Consider the following 14,573-nt stretch of genomic DNA (forward strand, 5'->3'; position numbering starts at 1 on the left):
CGCCCTGCCCGCGCCCTCCCCCGGCGGTAGGTGATGCCCGCAGGTGCAGCCCCGGCCGCGGGCTCTACCACGCCGCGAGGTGCGCGGGGAGGCCCTCGCGTCGCTCCTGCCCGCGGGGAACGCCCCGGAGCCCGGACTCCCCCCGCCACCTCCGGTCGGCCGTGGAACGAGCCGAGCCCGGAACTCGGCGCTGCCGAGCGGCCGCGGAAGATGGAGGCGGGGGAGCGAGGCGCGGGCGGCCGGGCGGGCAGCAGCGCGGACAGCCTGGCCGAAGAGGAAGACGAGGAGGACGAGGAGGTTCCAGGCAGCGGCCGCTCCAGCCGCACCTCGTCGCTGGTCAGCGGGCTGCTCACCGAGCTCTACAGCGCCGCCGAGGTGGCCGCCCCTCCCCGCGTCCTGCGGGAGCTGCAGCAGCAGCGGCCGAGCCGCGCCGAATACCTGCGGCTGAAAGGTACGGGCCGCTCTCCCCTCCGCTCGGTGCAGCGCTCGGCACGGGGCTCGCTGCGGCCGGGCCTGAGGGACGGGGCGGGCTCACCTGCGGCAGGTGGAACCGGTGTCATCCGTTGTTGTTCTTTCCCTCCTTCCTCCGTGAAAGCTGGCCGTGTTTTCAAGCTCTCGTAATTCTCTTCAGCTTTGCGGTTTTCAGGCTTACTGTGCAGGTAAACTTGTCTCCAAGAAAAGCAAAATGAATTCAAAATAAAAACGAACCAAAACGAAGCTGTCAAAGGGCTCACAACGCCCGTGCAGCTGTGACAGTGAATGCTTCCTGAAGGATGGGACTTGCAGCCGCAAGCCAGCCTGGTGAAGAGGACCATATGAAGATCTCTTGTCTCCTGATGTCAGGGTATCCTTGTTTCTGTCAAGGACAGAAAGCAGGAGGTGAATAGACATGCCAGTTTCTCAAGCTGTGCAAACACCTTTCTGCTTCCTTGTTTAGCTTCCTAACGAGATGATGGTACTCAACCCAATGTTACAGGATATGGGCTCATGTTCTGTATGTCCCATGGTATCTGGGATTCAACAAGAAATTAGTTTGTATGGGAATGTATGTCCTGGAACTAAAACTTAGGACTTTTGCAGCAACAGTAATGAATGGTTTTTACAGGAACAGCTAACTGGGGTGAACAAGAAAGGATAAAATTTACTTCACTGCTTTTGTGATGACTGTCCATGTCAGTAGGAATACAGTTTAATTTTTTTCCCTGGTACGATGTGGCATGAAATCACCTTGCCCAATCCCAGAGATGGGAGGTACTGATTGAGCAGCAGGGACCGATCTGGATGGGCTGCCTGCAGCAGAATGCAGAGTTGTTTTTGCCAGCCTCTGCCCTTGCTGCCATACCTGTTTCTCTCCCATCCCATAATTGGTTAGCATTTCAGCCTACTTTGTCTTTTTTTTTAAGCTCTGTAAAGTTTTGAGGAAGGTTTTGCTGTATGAGCCAATCACCATCCCACTAACGGTAGCTTTTCCTGAAGGCATCAACTTTTTGCTCACTGGATCAGATTACTGCACTGTGGATTTTTTTGATTGATTTTTCTTTCAGCTTTGAGAGGCGTGGTTGGACTGAAAGCAATAGGGTTTGAGAACAGTCTCAGGAAGAAAGCTGTCAGGACAGCAATAGCAAATTTCACCAGGCTGTTCCGTGGCAAAGAGCTGAAGAGGTCAGCACATGGTAGGCAAGACCCAGACTTTCACTGGTGGGATGCGCAGAGGAGAGAATCCCAAAACTCTCTCCCACATCTCCAGAGCTCACTGCACAAGTGTCAGCAGGAGCACTAGAAGTAAGCTGAGTCATTTTGGTGAGCTGAGAGCTCTGGTGCCACTGAAACCAGTGGAAATAGTGAAGGCCCTGACTGAAGCTACATCATCTGCCTTTTTGTGGAAATAGTTTTCCACTTAGAGCTCATCCTGGAGTTGCATCCCTAGATTTTCAGGCAGCTTCTTGAACATTTTCCTTTGTCTATTGCCATTTACTTATTCCTTTTGCACGTTTTCCCCAGGTAGTCTTCTATATATAAAAGTACTCCCTGATTGTGCTAATCGAGATGTATTCTGCTGTCATGAAGGTTCCAATTTATCACAATATGGTCGCTAAGTTTAATACACTACACAATTAATTGAGGTACTTCAGTTTGAATGAATGTTGGAGACTTTGGCTCAGATCTTGAAAATGTTTGTAATCAGGGATCGTCCCCCTCAGTAGATCTTCCAGTATATGGGAAATTTGTATTTGTAAATGCCCTGGGGGCAAGTAACTTTGCATGTCAACTACAATAGGCTTCTTAGATATGTTTTGGCCTGGATTGAGGTTGTTTTCTCTGCTTATTGGCAGATGTGGATGAATTGACAGCTATAAAACGGGAACTGAATTACAGAATTTCTGTTCAATCCGCGAAGTTACTTCATCTTCTGAAGCTGAAAGACAGGCTTGTGCATAAAGTCCAGAAGAACTGCGACATTGTCACAGCATGTTTACAGGCAGTTTCCCAGAAACGACGTAAGTGCTGTTCTGTTTGCATGTGTATTAGTGTAAGTAGTGTATTTCATTAACATGGGCAGTATTTCAATTAAGCCCTTGCCTTTGATTTAAAATCATGAGGCCAGACTGTGCTGTTTCTTACACAACTGGCTTCCAGTGGTGTCTGTGGCACCTGGCAAAGCACAATTTGATTTAAGCTGTCGTCTAGAACAGCTCCAATAGGCTGTTGTAGCTACAGCTTTGTGTAGCTACAGATAGCAAATGTAACTGTCTTCTCAGCATTTTGTTAGTAGTGCATGCAACTCCTTTCTATTTAGTTGATTCAAGATGAGGAGCATTAGTATAAACAAACTTCTTTTCCCCAGACATCTTTATCAGCACGTGTGTGTTTGGAGGTTTCAAAAGGAACAGGTGGGAAAGGGGAGAAATGCTGTTCTTTAATTGCTTAGCCTTTTCTTCCAAAACAGTGAAACCTTTTTATGAGGCTTGCCAAAATTGTCATCTAAAGGCATGCTGAAATGCTTTTATTAGTTCTGCTAAAATGAAAAAATGTAATGTTATGTGTCAAAATAGATAGAAAATATGCCTTCAGAGTGGACATGTGAAAATAACCTGTTTCCTGTCTTATTTTTTTATTAACATGCAGCGTGACAGGTACAGAAATGTTCAGGTACAGTAAATAAAGCATGGTCACTTCACAAAAATGCCTGGTAGGAGCTTTGAGGTGCATGTAAAATATTATTAAAAGAATCTTATTGTAGTAGCATGTGCTAACGTAATTTAGTTATAGGTTGGTCTATTAATTTTTAAGCATTTATAAATGTTCCTCTGGTTGACTTAAAACATAGCATGAAAGATCTTGGCTGACATGTACTACTTCAGGTGTATTTCTTCTTCTCACCTATTATTTTTCTTCATCAACATCAGCTTGATAATTGTTTCTTCAATATTAAGCATATGCTATAGTCCACTTTTAAATAAAAATATTTTTATTTTGCATGCATTTAAGTATTTGGAGGGCTGACTGTAAATTCTGAAGGTGTGAACATCCTGATCTCATTTGTATGGTTAGAAACTTTTTGAGTCAAAGGGATGTGGGATTTCGTCCTAAATATGAATGTGTTCTTACAATTTTCAGAGGCTTTTGTACTTGTGTTTTGAACATAATGCCCCTTTCCTTAATTTGCCAGCGATACTTGAGATAACAGCTGAAATGTTAAGGTAGCAGTTTATTGTCTAATATCAGTCCATGGGCATGCAGATTTTTGTTAAACTTTTTGTTAACTTTCAGCTTGTGGCTCAGAAAATCCAGACTTGTGTATCCCAGGACAGCCAAAACTTAGTTATTTCTTATGTAAAGATATGATCCAAAGCCACTGGAGTTTGTTGAATGACTTGCTATGGCTACATTTGCTTTCGAATAGGTGTACAAGTTTCCAGTAGTTGTACCTTTGAATTGTTAGGTGATCAACAGCTGTCCAACTGCAGGCACAACTGGTTTTCTTCCCCCCAACCTTTTATTCTTGCCTCTGCACTATCTTCCTGCATTGTAATAGGCAGGAACCACTGTGTGGTATGTGGTGAACCAGTCTGGAGAGCTTATCCATTTGAAAGATAATTCGTTTTTTCTTTTCATAGCACTTCCCCATTTCCATTTTCTGCAGAGGGTGGCAGAAGTGAGAGCATAGGTAATAGCTTAGACAAGTGTGGCAAGTGCAGTCGCTGAGTATGTAAAGTACTAAAATCTCAGCAAAACTGTTAAGCTAAGAGAGAGAAGATCTACTTTTCCCGTCAACTTTGAAAAAAACAATTAATATGATGGCACATTAAAAAAAAATAAAAAATTCACCTCCCTCCCACCCCAAAATGTCATTATTTCTGCTGGCCAAAACCCTTTAAATCTTTCTCAAATAACTAAGGAGAAGTTGCTAAATATTTTTCTTTAAATAATATTTTTAGTGACCAAGAAAAAAAGAATCTTTGACCTGTGGTGTCATTAATTCTGACATTGCAATGTATGTAATAATACAGTGATGCTCCAATTGATTTATGTAGAGTTTTGTTGTTTGTTAACACTGCTGTCACGTATATTTTTTGTCTTGACATAGTGAAATCTCTGTGTAGAGGTAGAACGTCAGTCAAATTAACCTTAGGATCACATCCAGGTGCTTAAATCAGATTCAATACAAAACTGAAGTTATATTAACACAACATTCATTAATATTCTCTTGTATTTTTGATGAAGAGATATTTTCAAAAGAACCTTTCACTAAGAGTTTGTTTAGTGCTGTGATATCTATAATAACTTTAACTTTGTCTCACTCATATTGTCTTTAGGAAGGCCGTTAGTGTACTCTGTTGTTGTACTTAGAAACTGAGCTTGAAGATTGTTATTATTCTGCTGTTCAATATTGGCTCCAATACAGAATTCTCTAGGATGGCACTAAATACTAGCTTTCTGTTTTTCCCTTCCCTCCGAGTGGTTTGATTTAATGCAGAGCCAGCAGGGGGAGACAGCATATTTTATTTCACAGAGAGATTGAGGTGTATCTCTTTGGTTTTTGTAGGTTGGAAGCTTTTGTATCATTTCCTTAAACGTGAATTTAAGAGTTTCACAAGCTCAAATAAATGTTCTTTATAAGGAAAGTATTAGGTTTCATATGGGAAGCAGTTGGAAAAATAGTGACAAATTATATCTTAATTAGAACTGAGGTAGTAGTTAATTCTGATGTGGCTGTGGAGGTTGAGAAGCTCCTAATATTGAGAGCGGAGTATTTTGGAGTCTATAAATTCAGAGTTTTATGTATATACTTACTAGCAATACTCTGATCTCTTTGAGTGCACCTTACCTCAATAGAAAGCCTGTGCAAACTTTGTTACCTGGCCTCAGTCATGTACCCTCTGTGTTCCCTGGGAGATGGCCAGGCTATGAACTCTTTGCTGAGAGTGTGTTATTGTCACTCTACAATGAGCTCTTCTTACAGGGAGGGTAGGAATCTCACTAAGAGGATACTGAGAAAACCTTGTCTGAGACTGTAGTAGTATGAGTTGGTTAGTTGTGAGTTGTTCTTCACTTTAGTATCTAAAATATATGTTAAAGAGGAGAGTGTTCTGTATTAAAAATCAAAAATATTAGTATTGCAATTTCCATTTGCAATTAAAAGATACTGTGTGCTTTCTGTGTTCATCTCCAACTCTTTAGATTTCCTGTTGCAATTTGACTAATTTTAAATTTAACTCAGTAGCTCCGATGTTTGAAGCCAGATGGATCTCCTTTTTTATAGGAAAAACTATTTAATTGATCTGTCAAAAACACATTCCTCCTTTGATACACTTAAAATAAGAGGTTTACTTCTTGTGGAGTCTCATTTCATGTGAATCATCCTCAAATTACTCTATCTCTACACCTCGTCAATGTTTGTGTACTTACATTACCAGTCTCAATCCTTCGTGGATGTTAATGAATTTGACACTTTAAGAAATGCTGTGGTTGCTTCTTGTTTTTCCTAATGAATTGTTTTTAATTCAATTCTACTTCATCCTTTCCCCATGGGAAGCTTTTTGGTGGGGAAAGAGAAAAGGGAAAGAAACAGAATAATGATCCTAAAGATGTGATGAATGTTTCCAGATGTTTGTTAAATTCATAGGATCAAAGAATCATAGAATTGCTCAGGTTGGAAAAGACCTTAAAGATCATCAAGTCCAACCACAACCAACCATACTACCTAACTCTAGCAACCCTCTGCTGAATCATGTCCTTGTTGCTAAGTGTAGGCTGAATTTTCTTTACAGTCAGTTTCCCTACTGGAGCATTACGTATTTGCTACAATAAATAAATTGAATATTTTTATTGATTTTTAACTGTTGTGATTGTCAACAAAGTGTTACCTGTGTGCTATACAGCAAAGACGCTCTATGCTGCTTATGAATCAAGATGTGAAAGTGGACTGAAGATTGAATAGTAAAGATCTCATAATCTGATCTATGTCATGTGCTAGTTTGTAGAAAGTGAAGTAACGGGACAGGAAAGGAGAGAACCTGTATTTAAGGATGCTGGAGCTTGTCTTGTTGAGGTTGGTAGCTGTGAGAATCCTTAGAAGGATCTAATAGAGGTGAATATGTTTCTATGAAATTAAATGACACTTGATTATCACATTTCATTCATCTTTAGCCAGCCAAGATTTTGTCAAATCTGAGAGCAACAGAATCCAGTGCAACAGAAGCCTGGTCTGAGGAGGATTATTGTGAATAGTGTCAATATCAATATGCACCAGGTCATGGCAAAATGTTTCTGTAAGTAGTTGTGTGTCATATTTAGTATTTGATAATGAGCAAAATGTTTCTGTAAGTAGTTATGTATCATATTTAGTATTTGATAATGAACATTGGGTTATGTATTCTCGATAACTGTTAGTGAGTCCGTGAGATAGAAGAGTGAGTGATCTCATACACAATACCAGCAGTGTGGAACACTGAACAGGATGTTCATTGTTACAAGGACAGCAATTTTGATTTTTAAATACTATTGGGAGTTTGCTATCTTAGTACTGAATGCAGCTACTTAAACTATCAACACAAAAAAAGTGCTAGCTCTGTGTTAAAGGGTGACAAATAATCAGAACCTGAATAATCCTGGGGATTTTTTAGGTAATGAATTACATGATTACTTCGTTTTGATGAGAATAGGATCTTGGAACTGGTATTTGGTGAACTGCACAGCCAGGGTGCTGAAACTGAGGGAAGCAGTGCAAGAGGAAGCAGTCTAACTGAGCTGCAAATGAATATTATGATTCTATGAATATTCTGGTTCAGTGCTGTGCTGTGCCATTGCTTATTGTGGTATGTTTCCTATTCTAAAGAACTATCAACTAAGTTCCCAGACTTACCACGTATTTGTGTTGTTGATGGGATGTGCATACATAGTACAGATCTTTTGCAGAATTGAGGTAGGCGGTGAATGTTGACATCTTTGATCATTTGGTAATCGGCTGTGTCGGTAAGCACTGTGGGGAAAGACTATCCCACTTCATTGTCTCTGGCCAGTTCTTCAGGTTAATCTGTGCTGGTGTGAGTCTGTTTGGCTAATCTGTAATAATTTGTAAAAAGCTGACTGCCATCTTTTAATGCTGATATTCTCCACTGTAAAAACAAAGCTGTAGTATGAGTTCTAGGTTGTAAGAAATCTGACTGGAATATTTGCCAGGCTTAACAAATTGTGACTGTACAGAGTTGGCATCCCTTAGAAGGCTACTTTGGGATTAATTTCAGTTTGCTGACTCCCGAGATGAAGGAAAAGTTCTTTCCTTTTCTATTGCTGAAAAGGAAAATCTTGTTGTTTTTCTCTAAAAAGTGAGAGGATGGATTTACTTTCTGACTTGATCATATCCCAACTCAAAAGTTCCTATGGTCTGTACATTTGCAGAATATCAAATTCAAAAGATGGCAAAAAATAATACTTAGTGCAGTACAGAATCTGGAATCCTCACTCTAGGCAAAATTCCACTTTTAGAATGCAGCAACGAAAAGTATCTTGTTCCAACATGAAATAAAACACCCACTCACGAAGTAAATTGCTTATGAAGCAAAATTCTGAAAGCTTACATTTTGAGCTGAAATGCTTTGTTGAGATTTTGACACTCCTTGCCTTTTCTCGTTTCATGTTATGTAATGAGCCATTTTTTAGACATTACAGCATTTAATTTCAAAAAGAGTCAAAATGAAGTTATGTTTCTAGCGTTTAGAAATATGGTGTGTTTTTTTTTCCAAATATAGTATTCTGTCATGAAGGACTTTGCTCTTCATGAGCTGTCATTTTGTGGTAGTTTTCCATTAATGTTTCCAACTAGGTTTTTACTGGAGGTTTTCCTGGGAATATACATTCAGCCATCTCTGCAGTTCACTCTGGCTGCTCAGCACTGAGGTTGCCAAGTTGGATTAGGAGCTGAACAGCTAACACTTATTCTTAAGACATATGTTTTCCTCCTGTCTCTTTGGAGAGTATACAGATCTTTAATTTTTCTGTATCTGATATTCCTCACTATACCTCTTTGCCCCTAGCTCTCAATACTGAAATGTCTTGCCTGCATTGGAAATACGTCCCTGCTGACATATTATGATCATATGTTCTGTCACTGGCTAAAATCTGCACAGTTCTCAGAAAGGGCTTTTATTGTGGGCTCTTTCAGAGTTTAGCTAAGAAAACTGTCTTGACTGCTGCTTTGGCAGGATTCAGGAGGATTGCTTTTGTTATAAACCTTGGGCATCTGGTCAAGTTCTGGGCTTATATACTTTCGGGCGCTTTGGATTGATGGTATATTGTACCAGACATGGTCTGGGAGTTACCAGCTCTCATGGTTTGGGAGATAACCAGCCTTCACCCAATGGAGTGCAGCGAGACCTAGTCAAACAGCCATGACATCCCCCTTCTGTATAGACTGTGGGTCCTGCAAACTTTAGAGCCATATATCTGCATGCTTTCTTCTCTCCATTTTGAATACTTGCCTTGGGAAATGACAGACTTCTGGGATGGGGGTAAAGTGATGTCAAATTGATCTGTGTGTACAGTGTCTCATAGTTGATCTCTGCTGCCATCACCCTATAATAGTCACCATCCAAGCAGTGGTTGATGCTTTCACCATCTTATCCCACTGCATTAAAATAGCTCTACAACATTTTTATGTGATGCAGAAACCTGATGGGTTGTTAACAGCTGAATGGGGCTGTAGTATATATTACCAGAATAAATACTTCATTGCCTATTATAGATATGAGTGAATTCAGTGCATCTTTCTGTAAACAATAATTTTGCTGCTGAATCTAGGCCCATTTTGCAATCAGAAGTGCAGGCTGCTCTCTATGTGAACACAGATTGCAGGATCACTGACACATTCTTGTCATACAGTGTTTCTTACAGGATATTAATATTCTTTGTCATTGTGCTAGCAGCTGTGACAGCAAAGAAAAGCTTGAGTTAGTGCTACACCTGAGAATATACTTATTTTGTATGTGCATACAGCAGAAGTTGATTGCTCCCTTTTCCGTATTCTTCTGTGTAGCTGTAGCCCTGTTCCTGTTGCAAAGCAATAGCAGACCTCCTGGGATGATTTTTGTTATGCACATAGAATTTTGAGCGCACTGAACTGTTTTTCGCAACAGCTGTGCCATGAGAAGTTGATGTATTGGATAGTACTTGTTACATAAAATGCTTGCTGGGTATTAGAAATGTGGACTAATCTGATAGATTATTGCAGCTGAATTTCTTTTTTTGGGTTTCCTTATCAAGTAATGCTCTGGTAGTAGCTATCTATGAATTTGTCTGAACAAAGTGGTTCTCACATCAGTGACATCTTATTTCTTCAGTACAGCTATAACTTTGAGAGGTGGTATTGGATCAGCTCAAACTGAGGAGATTGTTCAGTCAGCCAAAGGAAGGCTGCTGCTGTTTGCTGACAATAAACAGTCTCAACTGCCTGTTCATCTTCTGCAGTCCCTAGTCAGTTGATTGTGACATTAGTAACAACTCTGACAGACGACCGTTGTTCTCTCTGTGTGTTGAGACGGATTCCTCATCTGCAGTGAAGTTTGATTGGCCTCACAGTTCCCTGAAGAACTGGAAAAGCAAGGTTTTTATTAAAGTCACACTAAGTATGTTGTGGTTAAATGAGCTGAGATGCTGACTTCCGCACAGGATCAGTGTGAAGCTGAGCTCATCGTGTTCCAGGGAGCCTGCCTGGGGCAGGGGAGTGCCAGGCAGGCCTGGAAGGAACGGAGCGTGTGGCCTGGCCCAGCAAAGGGCTCAGCCCACAGCTCTGTGCAACACAGGCAACAGCAGAACTAAATTAGGCATGAGCTTTGCTGTTTCCAGGATATCTGGGATACTAGGAATTCACAGCTTTAAAGGAGAATTTGAGAGGAAGCTGGCTGTACAAGCAGTGCTGCAAAAGGCTTTGTGAGAAGGGGTGACACATACTGAGAGCACGTGATGGAGATAGCCAGCATTCATGTTTCATACCTCCTTTAGACACTTCTGATCTGGTCACAGATCTACTCTTACACCTGCAAGTAGTGAAAACACATGATATTTATGGGAAACTTTGAGCATTCAAGATGTATGGGTTTGTTTGTATGTATGAGCTCACAGGATGGGTGGCTGTGTCAGTTACCTAACTATAATACAAATGATACAATCTTTAATCATTTGCTGAAAATACCCCGAGAGAAAAAGCTATGCAATTAGATTGTGTGCATAGTCTTTCACACTTGTCTAGTTTAGCAGTACCTACTTTTTAATTCTTCTAGGGATTATACTTTAGTACTGTTAACCTTGCTGTTCTTCATTCTTCTTTCTCCTAATGAAATGCTATTTATTTATTTATTTTGGAAATTATTGTGAATTTTCAGGAAGGTTAATGGACCTTTATTGAAAATGTTCAAAAGAGCGTATAGCGTTTAAGCAGTATAAATGAATTTTATCTCTGAGTATCACACACAAAACGTTGAGTTGAGTTAGTCTTTGAAGAAAAGATTTCCTGGATATTGTAGATCAAATGGAGGATAAGAGCTGCTTGGGATAATTAGTGCTAGGAATAGACTGAATTTTTGAAGCGTCAGACAGTCTTAGCAGCTATGTTTCTGCAGTTCTGTGAGATAAGCTTGAATTTAAAAACAAGATGGTAAAAAAAATGGCCTGTGAATTTAGTCCTTTTAGATCGATACTCCTGGTTATAATTCTATGCCACTCTGGAGATTTCCTCATATTTAAAATGTTTTGCTCCTTAAAGTTAGTAATAAGCTGAATTTGACTTGCTGAGCAGTGAATGGGTGCTCTTCGCATACACTTGAAATTTGCCAGAGAAGTGAAGTCTGTTACATCTCCTTGTTACATCATCTTACTGTAACACCTCTGTAAAAGAGGAAAGAATTATTAGTATTATTTGAAACCTTTTATTATGTTCTATTAGCAATTAAATCGCTTATAAGTTTATATGCCTCTCTAAAATTATAGCAACTTGTTACCAATCAGTGTAATGCTTTCCTTGTCATCCATACAGTACATGTTGCCAAAATACAAAGCATGTACGGTTTGTTGTTCTTGGCTTGCATTAAGTGTCATTGATAGGTAGCAGTTTGAAGGATTTATTTTCAATATGTTACTGCTATACTTGCCTCAACTAGTCATCACTGACAGCAACAGTGGGCCTTAGATCCTGAAGGAGAAATAGTTGTCCAGTGAAACTGAAGGAAGTCAGAGTGGGTGAGTAATCAGTATATATAGCTGATTTTGATTTATTTATTTATATTTTTTTAAGAGAATACTAATTGAGGAATTAGTTTTAAATATTTGTGGCAATACCTAGAGAAGCCCAGTGAAATCAGGAATTTAATGAGCTAGTCTCTGAACAAACAAATGGTGAGAGGCCCTCCTGGAAAACAAATTTATAATGAGAGTGGAACACCCAAAGGCTGTCATGTTTGGAGGAGCAAAGTGAATTGTCCCAAGATACAACAGTAGTAAATGGTCAATCAGAGCTTTGCTGTTACCAAAATACACACTTGTATAGTGTTATACATGTTGAAAATCAATTTTAGTGGTTCAGACTTCTTCTCTAAAAGCAGCTTTGATTAATCATAAACATATTCAGTTCAGGAAACTCTGCCTTTGAGAGTGCATTATAAACTCGAACTTTGAGTAAGAAAGCTTTGAATAGTAACACAATTGTGACTGATAACAGTTTTCTTCTCATGTCACTCGCGAGCTTCATCAAAAGCCTATTGCTCCATCCAACTTGTTTTAATGCTTGATGCACTCTGTTTATTCAGGAAGTGGGAGGTGGTAGTTTGAAGTTCCTTTGCTCTGTTAGTCACTTCCTTTATTGGCAGTTGCAGAAGTGCTCTGTGAAGTTATGGCCCACGTGGTAGGTGGAGAAGGGAATTATGTGGTCTGAAAGCTTGCAGTAGTTTCATTTACAAACAAGATGTAATGGCAACGTTTACATTTCTTAGAGGACTAGTGGCATCTTGCAAGCAGCAACTGATGTATATGCAATCAAAGGTCTTGAGTGCTGGTGGATGACTTCCATTCTGACTGATCGAGATTTGCGATCCTACTAAATCCATTAGCTTCTCTTGGAGTGAACACCATTTTCCTCTGCAACCCCAGAAAGGGTTTTGTTTCCATTCCTCTGTACTGAAACTCCATCCATGAAGGCCATATGCTGTGAAAGGGAGGATCCTTGCTAGAAAGTAGGGGCAGTTGGGGACAATGTGTCTTTTTTGCTAAATATATACAGAACACTTTGCACATTTTGAGCTTGGTCTTTGATGGAGGTCCTTAGCATTACTGCAAATAAGCAATAATATCTAAAAACTTTATACAAATATGGTCCTATCTCCACAGTGCTTCACAGCCCAAAGGCATTTTTTTGCTTAGTTTTTTTTCTAGCTTAGGTAGTCACTTTACAGTCAAAGATCTTTGAAAGTGTTCTTTTTGTGGACAAATCTTTTCTTGGAGACATACTGGTTTTGCTCTCACTAGTTTTTTTGGAAGATTAAAATCTTGCTGTTTCTGAAATAGCAGTTGAAATCAATCGAGTTGGCAATTCACACTGTGATATTCAATTTCTATGTTAGATGCTAAGCAAATAATCAAATTCTAATAAGGCAAGAGCGCCTCTTTGAGACCTTAGAGCCTGCGATATACTGTGACCTCTGTTCTGTAAATATTTAAACATGGCTACAAATAAAAACTGTCAAAATAATAGTTTTTTGTATTCATTTTACTGTATTACATTAGTCTTTTCTGCTAATTTGGTGATTTGTTTTTTTAAATGGTCATGTGACTTTTAAGTGGATTCTGGGGGTATACTGTATGCTGTGTATACTGTCCAAGACATGCATTTGCTTTCCATCATTTGGAAAGGTAAGAGAACATTTCTTAATTCTTACGTTTATCAGCAATATTTTTAGGTAGGCCTCAGATGATTTCTCTGACAAAAAAGGCATTTCCTGTGACATTCTAGTTCAAATGTGCTCCATATATATTTTGTTGGGCACAAAGGCATTGCTGTGATTTTTATTCCACCGGCTAACGTGAGACTTTATGCTGTTTACTACTGCAGTTAAAATGCGTTGTTACTATAGCAATGCCTGCATGATATGTCTTTAACCTTGCTCATGAAATGCAAATATCTGCTTAATGTAACTGCATGTGATCTGCTTTACTGTTATAACCAGCACGTAAATGAGATGAGTGAAATAAATTGACTTTTGCTCTTTGCCTCGCAACAGATTTCTTTATGTCCTTCATCAGGACAGTAATGGTCGCTGTGTTCCTCAAATGGCACTGTTGACTTTAGAATGAATTCATGTAGTTCTTGCACCTAATTAGGAAAAAATAAACTTGGATGCTGTTGTTCACAATTCCCCCTCCCTTTTCCTTGTAATTTCACAACATGAAAAGATCCATATTGCTGACTTATCTATCACTTCTCTCTGATTAAGAGCCAGTTGGAAGCATTTGGGACACTGAACACTTCCCAAACTCTTTTTGATGGATATACTTAAGCCGTTTTAGAAGACGTGATATATACAAAGAGTTAACTGAAGACTTCAGTTTGAGATTGACACGTTTACATTTTAGTATTAGTGCATAGGTGTTTCCATGTGTGCTGTGTGCTTCCGCTTCTCTTAAAGTTTTCAAAGATACAGTTATCATCTTGCTTTCATTGCTTTAACATGCAAAGCTCTTTGCAACCTACTCTTCTGTATTGTCACTTATTTGTCGTTTCCTGTTCACTGTTCAAAGTTTTGTCACACCTTCATCCTTCATCCATCACTTAGCATTTTAAAACAAGCACCTTCTAATTTTTCCAATGTGCTGGGGTTTTCTTATAGGTGTTTATCCACGTTGAAGTTGATTAAAATGTACTCCCTTGGCCCACTTATTGACCTCATGCCACCTTGTCCTCCTTGAGGTGATTCCCTTGTTACTCATTTCTACCATGAAGCCTACAGAAACGCAATAGCATCTCTTATATTCTGACTACTGCTACTATCCATTATGCTTACCAATATAATCTTATTGTCTCTCTGTAC

At 39.7% G+C, this 14,573-nt stretch overlaps 1 protein-coding gene across 3 annotated transcripts in view; it reads left to right on the forward strand.

Moving 5' to 3' along the window:
- Positions 1 to 51: 51 nt before the first annotated feature.
- Positions 52 to 14,573, forward strand: part of TBC1D30 (TBC1 domain family member 30) — a 51,088-nt gene continuing 36,566 nt past the window's right edge. The window contains exons 1-2 of one of the 3 annotated variants that reach the window (XM_085220379.1): positions 52 to 451; positions 2,334 to 2,498. In XM_085220379.1, the coding sequence (XP_085076505.1) occupies positions 211 to 451; positions 2,334 to 2,498 (406 nt within the window). In that variant the 5' untranslated portion in view covers positions 52 to 210. The remainder of the gene's footprint in view (positions 452 to 2,333; positions 2,499 to 14,573) is intronic. The other 2 variants (XM_085220368.1, XM_019613054.3) reach the window with 2 other exon arrangements.

This window comes from Meleagris gallopavo, chromosome 1, assembly GCF_905368555.1.
Source record: "Meleagris gallopavo chromosome 1, MGAL_WU_HG_1.1, whole genome shotgun sequence".
In the NCBI taxonomy this organism is placed as follows: Eukaryota; Metazoa; Chordata; class Aves; order Galliformes; family Phasianidae; genus Meleagris; species Meleagris gallopavo.